The sequence below is a fragment of the Chlorocebus sabaeus genome, chromosome 21 (genome assembly GCF_047675955.1).
Source record: "Chlorocebus sabaeus isolate Y175 chromosome 21, mChlSab1.0.hap1, whole genome shotgun sequence".
Classification (NCBI taxonomy): Eukaryota; Metazoa; Chordata; class Mammalia; order Primates; family Cercopithecidae; genus Chlorocebus; species Chlorocebus sabaeus.
This window is the reverse complement of record NC_132924.1, coordinates 13,371,101-13,386,764: the sequence shown is the minus strand read 5'-3', so window position 1 is coordinate 13,386,764 and position 15,664 is coordinate 13,371,101. Positions and strand designations below refer to the sequence as shown.

The window sequence follows — 15,664 nt, the reverse complement described above, 5'->3', positions numbered from 1 at the left end:
AAAGAATATGGGCTCTATATTTTTCTATTTCTTTCTGGAAGTTCTCCAGACTTTCTGGGTGAGGGGATTCATGAGTGTGCGGAGAAGCGAGCTGAGCAGGCATGCACATGTTTGTGAGTGAGGCCTGGCACTGCGAGGATGGAGTTCAGGTGAAAGTAACAGGACTCGGCAACTTCTTGGACGTGTGGGGTTAAGAAGAGCAGGGAGATGGGAAGGACTTAGTGTTTTCTGAGCCTGGGTGACTGGGAAGATGATGGGGATATTTGCCCCAGAGTGTGTGTGTGTGTGTGTGTGTGTGTGTGTATTTAGGTTAAACAATTTCAGTATTCTACTGTATTCCTCAAATAATATAATTCTAAGACATGTACTCAGCTAACCATATTTCTCGGGATCCTCTTAATCTAGAATGTTCTCATTCTTTTGTAGAATCTGGAAGAGTACACAACATTGCAAATATACTCCCACCATCCACAGCACCAGTGGGGCATGGGCCATACTTTGGCAGGATCTGATACTTTATAAACACTATCTAATGTCACTTGACTTTTTCCAACCCCCTGACAAGGTTGGTTGACATTGGGCTGCACATGAAGTGAGAAGCTGCCTGTGAGTCAACACTTTAGCTAGGAAGGACAGGACTGGCAGGCCCCATGAGAAGTAGGCTAGAAGTCAAGCTTGGTGAAAGAAAGACACATAGGAGAAAGACTGGTGGGTGTTACTGGTCCAGACAGGTGAGGGTTCAAGACCATAATTCAGTTCATGATGAATGTGGTAAGTCCAGGATTCAGCAAACGATGCAGCAGGTGTCAGGCACACACACTGTGAGCCTGGACCGGAATAGCTGGGCAGTATTAATTTATAATAAAAAAAAATTATTCTGGAAAACTGTACAGTGAATTTGCTGAACCAACAGCTCCTACTGTTGTTGCTTCTATGAGCCAGAACTTGCCTTAGTGTGTAGCTGAGTCCCCAGTGGAAGGAAAAAAAGGCTGGCATAGCTGGGGAGAAGAGCAGGTGGCAAAGGGACAGAAGATGCCTGGTGGCAAAACTGTTGGAATTTTGGAGCACTGTAGCCTGTTCCAACTCTGTACCTTTTATGTATGTTTACTTATACCCCAGGATGCTTCAGTAAGAATTTAATATGCTCTCATAAGGCAATGCAAAATACCAATGATAAGATAAATTAAAATGCAGGTGATAGGATAAATTAAAATACAGATGATAAGGTAAATTAAAGGTGAACCAAAAGAAAAATAAGCAAAATCTAGGACTGGCAAAATGAAATGGAGCAAGGATTTGTGCCTTTGGTAATGGACTCCACATACAAGCCACAGATTTGACTCCAATCACTGACACAACCAATTAGGAAAAGGAAATCTGATTACTCTCATGGTCCACAATGTCCAAGAGAAAACACGAACCAATTTTATTTATGGAATTCTTCTTAACACAATATTGACTAGAATTCTCTAGGGAAGCACTATCCCACTCGGTGATATTATAAACAGCTCTTATAATAAAATCCTTTTAATTGATAAGCTGATGGCAATTTCTTCATTTTGGCTGCTGGCATCACACACATGCACAAGCCCAAGAAAGCAAGCAAAGCAAAACAAAACAAACAACTCCAAAACCAAAACTGGTTCAATGGAACAGTTCAGTTTTCTATCTATCTAGACCTGGCTTCATCTAGAAGTGAATATTGATCTGATACATATGAAATAGTCTTATTTGCGTATTGTTACTTAGCCTGAGTATGTTTCCTCTCTGCAAACATAAGCTATGGGATACTTATGAGGATTAGACAATAAAATATGAGAACCTGTAAACACAGTGCCTGTCATGTAAAACATGAACAAGTCATACTGGTTATGTTTGACAACAACATCAGTGACAGAAATCCCAGCACATATTTGCTGAATTTCACAGTGCCATTTGCCATTCTTTTGTGCTATTTGGCCGGGGCATGGGCAAAGCAAGCAGGATACATCGTGATGGCACAGGGAATCTGCGTAGCCTGTAGATGAGCCGCGATTCACCATGAGCAGGCTGAAGGCTTACTTTTCCATTTGTCTTTCACAGGAATAACACTCTACAGCCACCCATATGGAGGGGCCTTGCTGAATGAGGACAGGATGTGAGTTGACGGAATGCTGAGGGGTGTGCCACTCTGACTATGGAAGAAAATCTGTGGGTTACTTAGGGATGACTTTGGTCTCTCTTTTGTATTTGCCCCAAGAGATGGCTTATAGAGTTAGTAAGAAATGTCCACAGGACTTGAGCGTTTCTTTGCACAGTGTGAGAAAAATGACTATTAAGAGAGGCGGTGCATTGACTGAGCTTAAAACAGATGATTATGTCATGCAACTGTACTTCTAAGCAGAAATTATTCTAAGGGAATGATTTACCGGAAGCTTATGTGGCTGTACACCTTCCAAAGAGTTTTTGGGGTTAAAATCATAAACATTGCATTCATGTAGGTCAACATAGTAATGCCTCCTTGAATATTTCTCATGCAAGATTTTCCTCAAGATCCAGATGGAGACATGGGCGGGGATAAGGCCAGAGCTCTTCAGGTACAGAATTCTGTGTCAGTTCTCACTGTCTTTGTAAAGGGTAGCATACTTCCACCTGTCTTCTCTTTTTCTTCCCCATCTCCCTTCTCTGTGATATGGTTGACAAACTTTTAATTAAAAGTCAATAATAAAAATAGGTATTTAAAAATACTTTTTATGACCTACCAAATTAAGTTGGAGAATGCAAATCTGCTTAATGGGCATTCTCTGCTCAAGTTGTTAATCTGGCAGGAACCGGCAGGAAGCATGGGTTGGGTTGCAGTTTGTCCTCACATTCCCATAATGATTTTCAGGATTCTAGCTTTAACAGTGTCTGACACCTTCCAGAATTCCAAGAGTAGGCTAGCTGACATCTGTTGTAGAGTGTGACACCATGGAGCAGAAGGCATGGCACAGCAGATGACTTGTGCTGAGGAGTTCCATCGTGTCGGCCTCCTGAAAGACCATCTGTGGTCTGACTGTTCCTAAAGAAGGGGTTGAGAGGAGGCAGCAATTGGCTTGCGTGAAAGTAGTAGTGCTCCAGGTATAACCATTACTAAGAAAATGTACAGTGTATATTATTACAAAGCACCTCAATCTACTGCAAAATCTCTTTGGCATTTCATGTGACTAAATTCAGAGATGGGCCAGTAGTACAGTGTGGAGCTGTAGTGAAGGCTCCTCTCTGGCAGATGCTACTGCATTGCAAAGCAGTCCCCGTGTGGCAAAAGGTCACAGCTTACCCGGATGCTGCTCAGAGGATATCTTTCATCTTAATTGGGAGTCAGGCTCAATGGTGAAGAGCAGATTTTGACACAAGAAGACTCTGAAATGCCTTCAAACTGTGCTCCTCAGTTATGTCTTCTGTAAACTGAGCTTAGTCATCCATGTCTCAAAAGGTGGCTGAGGGGGCTTAATGAGGGAATCCATGCCCTTAGCCAACATGCCTGGCTGATTATGAATTTTTAATTAGCAGTTTTCACTGCTGTCATCATTGCTGATTGTTATTAGCAAAGAAGGCCTGTGTTCTTCGTCTGGCGCCTGAGAGCTGCTCTGTTCTGCCTGCAGCCTGGAGAGCATCCGTCAGTGTGGAGTGGCCCTCTGCATCGTGCTGGGATTCTCCATCCTGTCTGCATCCATCGGCAGCTCCGTGGTGAGGGACAGAGTAATTGGAGCCAAAAGGTTGCAGCACATAAGTGGCCTTGGCTACAGAATGTACTGGTTCACAAACTTCCTATATGACATGGTATGATTTGGGAATGAGATTCTGTGTGCTTCCACAATACTGATCTAAATAGTGTGTGTGTATGGAGGGATGGAGGGGAGCATGGGGCCCTGGCTGCCTCAGAGTGTCCACAAAAAGGGGCCATCTTATTGATAAGGGCATTTCAGATTAAGTTACCTTTACTGATCACCATAGAATTGGTTCCTAATGGGAAGACTGACAAGCTTCAGGCTGGAGAACTCGGAAATTATAGAACTTCACAAAGATGTAAAGTTTCTTCCTGAGGAGATGAGGAAATAATCACCTTTACTATGCTTTTTTCAACGGGGTAGTAGGTGAGATGATAAAAATCACTAGAAATGATATTTCATCTGCATGCCTAACATCTGCTTCTGTAAGACCTGTGCCTCATTGCCTAATAGGTATGGCAGGTATTACTAGCATTTCTGGAATGCACTCAGTTCCCCAGTGGAAACCCTCCAGATCAGTGTCTCTAGTCCTTAGGGACAATGACAGATGCTTTGTCTAGGTGTTCCCTATTCTTCAGTACATTTATCTTAACTAAAAAAAATGCATCTTATATGATAAGTTGTTCTTAGTGGTCAATATCTACTGTTATTGTTATCTGGTGGAGCTGTCTTTATTTTGTAGGAAAGTGATGTCCTTGCCCTCATACATATGATTCATCCTGTGATACAGAAAATCATATGTAAGTCAGTGGAAGGCTGGAGGGCTACTATTTACTGAGCACCGTCCACGCACCAGGTCCTGTCCGAGCTGTGCTACACCCTGCACAAAATTCCACATATTAACATGTTGCTTTCCTGTAAGGTTTATTTCTTTGAGCTGGCTTAGAATTTAGCTAACTTATTTCCTTTTGATGGTGTATCTTGGATTTTTGTTTTGTTTTGTTTTGAAAGTACACTTTATAGGGATCACACCTAAGTTACCTAACATTTCAGGAGTTCATTTAATTTAATCAGAAGTTTCCCTGAACCTGCCTGGTGATAGATATCACCTGGGACATTTGGTAACAATAAGGATTCCCAAGGGCCTATCCTTCAAGATTCTATGCAATAGGACTGGGGGGACTTGGAGGTCTGTGTTTTACTAGGTACTCAAGGTGATTTATGAATCTTAACCAAGATTGACAAATTCTGGGTCTTTAAACCCTTATATTTACTGAGGGACACTTGAAGGCAGGTAAGTGGAAGTGACTTGTCCGAGATTTTACCTCTAGTTGGTACAGAGACGGCTTCTCAGTGCCAGCCTCTGTCTCCTGGTCCAGTTTTGTTCACAGTGCTACACACTGCTGCTGGCTACTTGACTCTTTTCCATCTGTCATTTAACAGTGTCTAAGGGCCACAACTTTCCCAGAGAACAGGGAAGAAGGGTGTGGCAAGAGAGAATCACAACACACAGGGGGCCATGCTTCTAGGACACCATGGGGCTTTCCAAATCTCCAAAACCCCAGGATCTTCCTTCCTTTCTGCATCCTTAGTTTATTATCTCTTTATGCCTCCCAGTCAGTCTGGTTTTTCTTTACTCTGTGATGTTTGACCTTGGGGATTAAGGACAGAGAGGGTTCTTTGCTTCTTGTTTGGATGGTTTTCCATCTTCATCCAATCATTCTCTGCTTATTCTATTCAATCACTGATTTAATAAATATTTTTGAGGATCTATTGTGGGTCAAGGTGTGTCCAAGGTTGCTATGGACTAAATGATTATGTCCCCCCAAATTTCATATGTTGATCACCCCAGTGTGATGGTATTTGGAGGTGGGATCTTGGAGAGATAATTAGGTTCTGAGGGTGGAGCCCTCCTGAATGGGATTAGTGCCCTTGTAAAAGAGGCCTCAGAGAGCTCTGTGTGAGAACACAGTGAGAAGTCACAGTCTGAACCAGGAAACCAGCCTTCGCCAGACACTGAATCTGCCAACATCTTGATTCTGGTCTTTCCAGCCTCCAGAACTGTGAGTAATAAAGTTGTGTGGTTTATAAGACACTTGGTCTATGTTATTCTATCACAGCCCCACAAACGGTGTTGGGCATAAAACCATGCATAAAACAGAGAAGATTGCTTCCCTCAAAGAGATTCTCATGAGAGGAAGCAGAAAACAAGCAAGTAAACAAACAAATAAATAAATGTGCAAGATACAGTTGGCCCATGACTGGGTCTATTGATAGAATGAAAGAGAACGATGGGGTGGAGAATGACTTCAAATGTGGAGGTCAAAGAAGACAATGAAACTTAAGCTGAGATCTGTGAGGTAAGAAGGGGCCCTCCCCATGGATGACATGCAGGAAGAGCTCTGCAGCTTGAGGCTCTAAGAGAAGAAGGAGCCAGGTGTGTGACAGCCCCAAAGAAAGCCATGGCTGTTGTTGGCCTGTGGGGAGCACCTTAAGGTGAGGCTGGGTAGAGAGATAGTGCGAGGAGTCTGTCCTTCGTTCTACATGTGTGGGAGGAGGCTGTGTTTCATGAAAGCTTATTGGATTCCTTGACCCTCCTCAAAGGAGCTGGGTATGCATGACAGTAGTAGTCTCCTCAGGCTGTCATAACGAAATGCCACAGGCTGGGTGCCTTCACCAGGGAAACTTGATTCTCTCATTGTCCTGGAGGCTGGAAGTCTGAGATCAAGGTGTTGGCAGGGTTGGTTCCTTCTGAGGCTTCTCTCCTTGGCTTGTAGGCAGCCATCCTCTCCCTGTGTCCCCACATGGTCAGCCCTCTGTGAGTGACTGCATCCTGATCTCTTCTAGGGACACCAGTCGTGTTGGATGAGGGCTCACCCAATTGACTTCATTTTACCTTAATCACTTGTTTAAAGCCCTGTCTCCAAATACAGTCACATCTCGAAATACTGGGGGTTCAACATATGAATTTTGGGGGGATACAACTCAGGTTATAACAAGTGACTTTCCAGGACTAATTCCATGGCTACAGAACTCCTAATGTGCAAAATAGGAAATATATTTGTGAAGTTGAAAGGAAACTTCAGGATAAGTAGATGATAATCAATATGACCATGTGATGTAACAGCTCTCCCTTATTTCTTTTTATTTTCTCAGCTCTTTTACTTGGTTTCCGTCTGCCTGTGTGTTGCTGTTATTGTCGCCTTCCAGTTAACAGCTTTTACTTTCCGCGAGAACTTGGCAGCCACGGCCCTCCTGCTGTCACTTTTCGGGTATGTGATGAGAAACGCTGCTGCAGAATTACGGTTTGTTTTCTAAAAAAGAAAACCCTCAGGATGGCTTTGAACCTGCTGTCGACTTCATGATTTCCTCTCTTTTGAAGCAATTATGTTGCTTCTGCAAGGGACACGGAGCAAACAAGCCTGAGTAGGATGATGAATGCCCTGTGGAGGAAGGAAGGGCTGACCTGGTCGTGATGAAGACAGCTCTGCCCTGTCTCAGACAGACCCTCAAGCTGTTTGACAAACTTGTGCAGCTGAAAATGGATTCTCTATTATTCTCACTTTGACATTAATCAGGGGCTCAAATACATAATCCAGTTAGCTGGGAGATTGCATTTGTGGAGGTTCTCTCAGTAAGCTGTCCGGCATTTTTTTCTCCTCTCCTATAACATTAGTAGTTCGAAAATGTTTTGTCTTATTTCTATCACTTTTTTTCTCAGATGAAAAATAGCAAATGGAGAAAAGTCATTTTATGAATTTCTGATTTATGCATACTAGTCAGGATCATTGCTAGTGGCCTCAAAATTATATCTACCTGGTATCGGGATATATATGTCTTCTTATGTGTCATGCATGTATGCTTATATACAGGCTAACTACATAAGAGATACTTAGTAGGGAAAATAATTATCATACTAATTTATTATAATTCAAAGCTATTTTTAAAAGATAAAACAACTTGCTTTTTTAAAGAGGATTGCAAATAAAATGATTTTTACAGTTTGTATTTATATAAGTGACCTAGAATTATTCAAAATGTCTAATTAGAGACAGAGTTTTACTTAAACAAATATATACTATTACTAGATGAATGTGTAGGTGGATGGGTGGATGGATGGAAGTATGTAGATAAGAGAGAGAGAGAAAGAGAGATAGAGGGAGAAAGATTAAGAGAGAGAGGGAAGGAGAGATTTAGAGAGAGAGGGAGAGAGAGATTGAGAGAGAGAGAAACAAGACAGACAGACAAACTTTTGGGGGAACATTGATATTACTACTCACTAACCCCAATTCTGTGGCTTTGGTAATACTAATTATTCTGTCTAATGCTCAGTTTTTTCTCTATAAAACTTCGTATCTTTTGCTATAAAGATTAAATTAAATAATTTATGCAAATATCATGGACAATGACTGGTACAAAGTACTCATTAAATTAATTTTAGCCATTATTGTTACTCTTTAGAATTATTTTACTCTTTAGAAGATGTAATATCCTAAGCTATAAAGCATGCTTATAGTAGACAAACGTTTATTATATTTAACTAGAAATTTATGGACTTGTGTATAAAGATCTATATGTGTGTGTACCCAGCTCTAAGAACACAGTTTGATTTCAGTTTATTGATCCAATTGAATGGATAGTGTTGTCATGTCTCCCTCTATTTCGAGTTAAATAAACTTTGCTGTAAAATTATTTTTGAATTTTAGGAGAGTATATCTCAAAAACTGAGTTAAAACTTAGATAAAATGGTTAGAAAGCCTTAAAAACATGCTTTTAGAATTTTTTATTAATGTTTTGATTTTGAAACCCTTTAAGAATTTGAATTTGAATACCTTCATTTAAAAAAAAAATTTGAATTACACTAAGAATTCTCTTCATATACATAACTACCACATTTTTCAAAGAATTTCTGGAGATTTACAGGTCTGTTGAAGCACAATCATAGGCAATAGGGGTTACACACTTCTGGTTAAGAACTCTTAGGTTGCAGGGACTGGAAAGATGTCAAAGATAACTCAGACTGTGTTTGTGGTCACAGCTAATTCCAGGGAAGAAGAGCCGCCAAGGGAAGTCAATCAGGGTCACCGGGTGACACCCATGGGGATGCAGATTTAGAAGGTAGCTCTTTCTTCATGGAGCACAGCCAGTGGAACTGGTGACCCCTCACTGTAACAGGAGGGGCAGTGAGAGACCTGGTTTGGGGAACCACTGTCTCCTGTGTGCCTGGCAATCTCTGGGTGAGGATAGCAGAATTTGCTCATGCCTGTTGTCCCTCTAAGGATCTGTGGGTACAGGGAGCCCAAGGGCAAACTCAGGAAAGCCGAATCCCGAGCTGAAACCTAAGAGCAAGTCCAGGCATTAATGGCTGCTTAAAGGCAGGAATCTGAAAATCTACTCATCTGACAAAGGGCTAATATCCAGAACCTACAAAGAACTCAAACAAATTTACAAGAAAAAAACAAACAACCCCATCACAAAGTGAGCAAAGGATATAAACAGACATTTCTCAAAAGAAGACATGCATACAGCCAACAGACACATGAAAAAATGCTCATCATCACTGGCCATCGGAGAAATGCAAATCAAAACCACAATGAGATACCATCCCACACCAGTTAGAATGGCGATCATTAAACAGTCAGGAAACAACAGGTGCTGGAGAGGATGTGGAGAAATAGGAACACTTTTACACTGTTGGTGGGACTGTAAACTAGTTCAACATTTGTGGAAAACAGTATGGCAATTCCTCAAGGATCTAGAACTAGAAGTACCATATGACCCAGCCATCCCATTACTGGGTATATACCCAAAGGATTATAAATCATGCTGCTATAAAGACACATGCACACGTATGTTCATTGCGGCACTATTCACAATAGCAAAGACTTGGAATCAACCCAAATATCCATCAGTGACAGACTGGATTAAGAAAATGTGGCACATATACACCATGGAATACTATGCAGCCATAAAAAAGGATGAGTTTATGTCCTTTGTAGGGACATGGATGCAGCTGGAAACCATCATTCTCAGCAAACTATCACAAGAACAGAAAACCAAACACCGCATGTTCTCACTCATAGGTGGGAACTGAACAATGAGATCACTTGGACTCAGGAAGGGGAACATCACACACCGGGGCCTATCGTGGGGAGGGGGGAGGGGGGAGGGATTGAGAGTTATACCTGATGTAAATGACGAGTTGATGGGTGCTGACGAGTTGATGGGTGCAGCACACCAACATGGCACAAGTATACATATGAAACAAACCTGCACGTTATGCACATGTACCCTAGAACTTAAAGTACAATATTAAAAAACAAAAACAAAAATGAAGAATAAGGGATAGTATACATGAATTGATTCTTTTAAGAGATAACAAGACAAACATGCCCAATAGCAGTTTTATTGTTTTTCTTCTTTCTATCAAGGACAGTTTGTTATTTAAACTACAAAACGGAGAGTCAGGGATAATTAGCATCCAAAAGAGGGAAGTAACACCTGAAATGAATGAAAGAAAACAGAGCCTAGCTTACATAAAAATTGAAACCTTAAGAATATATTTGATGTATATTTAGTGCCAAAAGATGAAATTACAGAATCCTGTTTAGTGTCTTGGGAAATTCACAGAGCATGGGGAAGTGGCTGATTTTCAAAAGGGGAATTTTCTTCCCCCATAAATTCCATGATGTTGTGAACAGTAAGTCAATCTCTAGCAAATTTTAAAATCATTAAAATGATATTATATTTTAATAAAAGCCTGGAGATTATTGAAATTCACTGTAATTTTCACACACAAAAAATGATGCTCTCTAAGTCAATTTCATTTTTTTCTTATAAGAAAGGAGACTGGAGCTGCGAATATGTTAATTTAAGGCAAGCATTTGAAAGATAACTAATGAAAATGGAGTAAAAAAGTGATGGAATCACAGCCAGTTGGAAACCACACTGAAGACTCTTCATTCATCTAGCAATAGGAACTCTCGTGTGACTTCATTTAGGACTATGTCTCTGATTCTTTGTTTTTCTTAAATAATGCTTTGATCCACTTGTAAAATATTTAAATGACATAACCCAACATGGAAACCTTATGTAATAAGTAACAAAGTACAGATGCTGAACCATCTCAAAGGAAGTAGAGCCTAGTGTTGAGGTGCTAATTAGTCCCTCAAGTGCAGATCTGGTATGCAGGCTCCACAGCAAGACAGGGAGGCTGCTGCACCCTTAGATTGTATTGCTGAATGTGGAGATGCTGATCAAAGCAGATGATAATCTTGCTGTGTGTTGTGCCAGGTCAACCACATCATGTTCTCTGTGAGGTGGCCTTACCTAAACTCCCCTAAGTTCCACAATGCAAAATGTAACAGGGAGAGCTGGTTGAATATCGTGTTGTTAAAGGAGCAGAGAAAGACCCAGTCTTTTGTAGTGGAGGTTTAAGCGGAATAACATGGCTATCCTCAGCTATTTAAAGGACTGTCACATGGAAAAGAAAAGCAATTTGTCACATGTTGATCCAGAATACAGAGTTAGAATCAGTAGTTATAAGTTGGAGAGAGTTTTCATTCACTCTTAGAATGAATGTTATGGCAATTACAGCTGCCCCAAAATTTGGCTCACAAACTTCTACTACTGCTTATGTTTCCGTTGCAAAATTACTTGCAATTCTGTGATTTCATTTGATTCTCAAAACAGTCGCATGACGGAGTGTAGCACTTGATTTTTGTCTCAGAAGGGACAATAAAGGAAAGAGGGGAGGTGTGTGGCGTGGGTGAATATGTGTTGGGTTTTGAATTCTCTCTGTGGTAGTGTATTTCAGACAGAGGTGTTGATAATGTACAGCCCTAAGAAGCCATGACTTACCTCTCTGGTAATTATTTTGATTTAATTAGTTGATTATCTTATGCAGCAACTGCTTTAGAACAGCTCTTGCCTCCGTTTTGTGCTTTGAAAGAATTATCTTCATGCCCACATTTTGAAGCAGATTGCTATTGAGTGTCTAAAACACTATATGATTTTATATATCATATTATATATATCTAATGAGCTATGAGAATGTATCTTTTAACCCAGGAAAGCATTTGAATATCATAGATATCATATGAAAGGGAGTGTATACTAGACTAAGAGTTAACTTGAAGGCCTGGCATCTCTTATATCATTTTGAAGTCTCATACTTTTCAGAACTTGTTAACATATTAAGAAAATCTCAGACATTTTGCAGGCACTGAAATGTTTCAGGTTAAGCCAATTATTCACCGTAAGAAAACAATGATACATTTACCTTGAGTGAGCAGAGAACTTGTTGGAGCGCCAGATACATGAGAATGTTTCGGGAAAGTTGTGATTCAAAATCAGTGACTTCTCTGCTGATATTAGAAACCATCATTCAAAGTGTGTTTCCTTTATTGGGTGCAGTGGTATTATTTCAGGAAGGAGCTGAGGGAAGGTGCCATGAGTGAAACCTGGCTCTAGAATGGAGGAGATAGAATGAAGAAAATGAGATGTTTTCCTTTTAGGGACGTTTGGGTAGTATCTTAGATCCTGATGTCATCTGACACATGTGGGGACTGCTTCTAGGGTTCAATATTTAGCAATACTTCTTACTCCCCAGTTTTGGGGCCACATGGAAATGAACCCCATGTTCAGCTTCACCTACTTATCACCTGCAAAGCTCGATCAAGTGTCTGAACTCTGCAAATCCCCATTATTTTGCCTGTGAGATGACGGTTACAGTGCTGTCTCCTGGGTTGCTGGGGGCTAAAGGAAGAATAGGGCACACTGAGGAGTTACAGATGGTACCTCTGTGCAATGGATGCTGGAAGAAAGCTTTCAGTTTTTATTTTTGGGCCTTATTTTTTTATGTAGCTCTGCAGCTTTTTATATTCTTGATATCTTTTAATTCTCAATATTACAACTAAGTATTATTCCTGCCTTCCTGATGAGAAGCAGAGCAAAGAAGCTCCTTCTGGGGAAGAAAAGTTGGAGAAGTCAGCTGACTTTCTCCAGGCCACAGAGCCAACGAGTTCAGGCCCATGTACAGCCCGTGTGTTGTGACCCCATCCTGTGTTCTTTCTATTGCATTGCAGAGTCCTTTGAAGCCCCAGGAAGAGTGTGTTGTCTTTGGAAAATACCATGGAATGTATTTATGTAAAGTTCATTTCTGTTCACCAAGTGAGGAAAAATTGCTGGGCCAATAAAATTGCATCTATAATTCAGTCTTATGGCTGTCCCCTTATCTGCATTTTTGTTTTCAGAGAATTCAGTTACCCACAGTCAACTGTGGTCTCAAGATATTAAATGGAAAATTCCAGAAATAAACAATCGATTTTAAAGGGCACAATGTTCTGAGTAGCATGATGAAATCTTGTACTGTCCTGCTCTGTCCTGGCAGGGACATGAGTTTCCCCTTTGTCCAGCACATCCTCACTTCAGATCTGGGAGTCAGTGAGTTACCAAATTGACTGTCGCAGCCTGGTGGTGCTTGTGTTCAGGAGACCCTTGTTTTACTAGATGGCCCCAAAGTGCTAGAGTAGGCATGCTGGCATATTACTGTAATTGTTCTATTTTATGTTAGTCATTGTTCTTACTCTCTCACTGTGCCTAATTTATAAATCAAACCTTATCATAGGTTGCATGTATGGGGAAAAACATAGTGTATATAGGGTTCAGTAATAGCTGCATTTTCAGGGATTCACCCCAAGGTCTTAAAATGTATCTGCCATAGATAAGAGAAAACTACTATAAATATTACAGTAAAACAAACATGACTTTTCACTTTGCTTTTCAGATATGCAACTCTTCCGTGGATGTACCTGATGTCCAGAATCTTCTCCAGTTCAGACGTGGCTTTCATTTCCTATGTCTCACTAAACTTCATCTTTGGCCTTTGTACCATGCTCATAACCGTCATGCCCCGGTTGCTAGCCATCATCTCCAAAGCTAAGGTCAGTAGCTTTGTAGCATCACCTCTACACTTCTGCACCTCTAGTGCAAAGACGGTGTTAACTCATGTCTCTTGTTGCTTTTCCAACTGGAATTCAATGGAAATGCATTGGTATCCACTGTCTTTAAACTCCAGAAAGATAAATTGATTCTAATTAACAAAAAACATGTTGCCATTATAAAAGCCATTATAAAAAGGCTTAGCAACAATTGGTTAAAAGATGTGCTGTTTCAGCCACTCCATTCTTGAAGGTAGAGTCATGAAGATGTTCACTGCCACATCCCCAGCATTTTCATCAGAGACTGTTGATGAATTACTGATGAATGGCGGAACAGTGAGTCATTGAAACACGCCCTCTCTATGTTCACTATTGTTAGGGTCAGACTCTACAAGGTAGGATGGGCCATACCACAGCTGATCATGCTCTCAGGGCACAGCATGTCTGAATGATGATCTGGGGGATTCTGCCCTCTTCTTTGTGATTTCTGGAACAAATTTAATTTTGCTATTTTCCAAGTGTGGCAGCCAAGGGCTTACCTGAGCATAAGGCCCATGGTCAGGAAGAATTTCTCCTTGTGAGATCAGCGCCACTCTCCAATAGGCCGTTCCGATTGGCAAGTCATTTCTTAAGTGTCATCTCAGCAGGTGTCTAGGTCAAGCTGAACCCATTCGTCCTGCCACATTCCTTTCACTCCTGTCTCCTCCCTTAGTGAGGCCTACCTGGGTCTTTGCCTCTGCTTTAATACATCTTTCAGCCCCTCAGCATCCCCGGTGCTACCTGGAGGTAAGGACTTCAGATTTTGCACTTTCCTCTGCCCCCCTTATTGCAATCCTTTTCTTTCTGTTTTCTTTTCTCAGCTCTGGCCACACTGTTCTCTCCTGATTCCTTGCTGTTTATATGGAGTCTGATTCCTCAGTGGTTCCCAAATGTTTGGCCAACTCAGAGGCTGAGAAAATGACCTGGAAAAGCTACTGAGCCCTAGTTTTGAAGCATGTGCTGCAGTTCTCATTTAAAATCAAACAGGGGCTGATGCCTGTTTAATTGGGATGAGTCTACTTCCTTATGGCTGCACTTTCAGAGACTTAGTAGATTTGCCAATGATAGCTAACATTAGTTTTTATTATTGTGCTTCCTATTTCGATAGAAGCAGTGAACTCTGTAAACATCGATTATGCATTCAGTGAAGGTAATAATCTATTTTGGTGATTTTTTACAGATTTATTATTGACCCTGATTTATATTAATATGTCTACACTTTAAAGAGAAAACTTGCAGAACAATTAATTGGCTTTAGCTTGAGAAGAAAATCGAAATCAGTAGAGATAGTGTACAATTTTCCTCCTCCCTCATCGGATCTCTAACATGACATGAACCATGAGGATGTCAACCATGAACCATGGTGAAACTGAAAAGAGACTCACAGTAGATAATCCTAGTGTTGAGGAACTTGGAAGCAGAGAGCTGCCCTGAGGAGTGGAGTCACAGAAGTGAGATTTAGCTCCAAAAGAAAAAGGAAGAATTGTCCATATCCAAAGAGGAAGTGGACCAGGAACCTTTCCACTCATGAGGTTCTACCCGTGTGGCAAGTGGAAAGGCATTGTTACCTTTATTTATAAACAGCATTGCTTACTTGTAAAAAAAAAATCAACAGCAATGAGGTGTTTGCCAAAAATGGATGTACATCAGTTGGTAAAAAATAATAAAAACCAGCTTATTGCTTTTGTTTGGGTCTTTCTTTTCCTTTGCTCTTTTATTTTGATATTATTTGCTTAGGAAGCAACATTATTCAAATGTTTATTTCAAATAATTTCAAATTTTCATTTGTAGGTTATGGAGCTTTGTGGCATTAATTCTTATAGAATTAATGAAAGAAACCGAGGAAGGTGACTGGATTCTCAGATCAGTCTTTTGTTTAAAAAAATATATATATATTTTAAGTTCTGGGGTACATGTGCAGCATGTGCAGTTTTATTACATAGATAAACGTGTGCGATGGTGGTTTGCTGCACCTATCAACCCATCACCTAGGTA

The 15,664-nt window shown here is 40.7% G+C and overlaps 1 protein-coding gene across 1 annotated transcript in view; it reads left to right on the top strand.

Moving 5' to 3' along the window:
• ABCA13 (ATP binding cassette subfamily A member 13) overlaps positions 1-15,664 on the top strand; it is a 502,662-nt gene that overhangs the window by 348,976 nt on the left and 138,022 nt on the right. The window contains exons 49-52 of the mRNA XM_073008854.1: positions 2,083-2,137; positions 3,624-3,801; positions 6,846-6,961; positions 13,477-13,633. Of these exons, the coding sequence (XP_072864955.1) occupies positions 2,083-2,137; positions 3,624-3,801; positions 6,846-6,961; positions 13,477-13,633 (506 nt within the window). The remainder of the gene's footprint in view (positions 1-2,082; positions 2,138-3,623; positions 3,802-6,845; positions 6,962-13,476; positions 13,634-15,664) is intronic.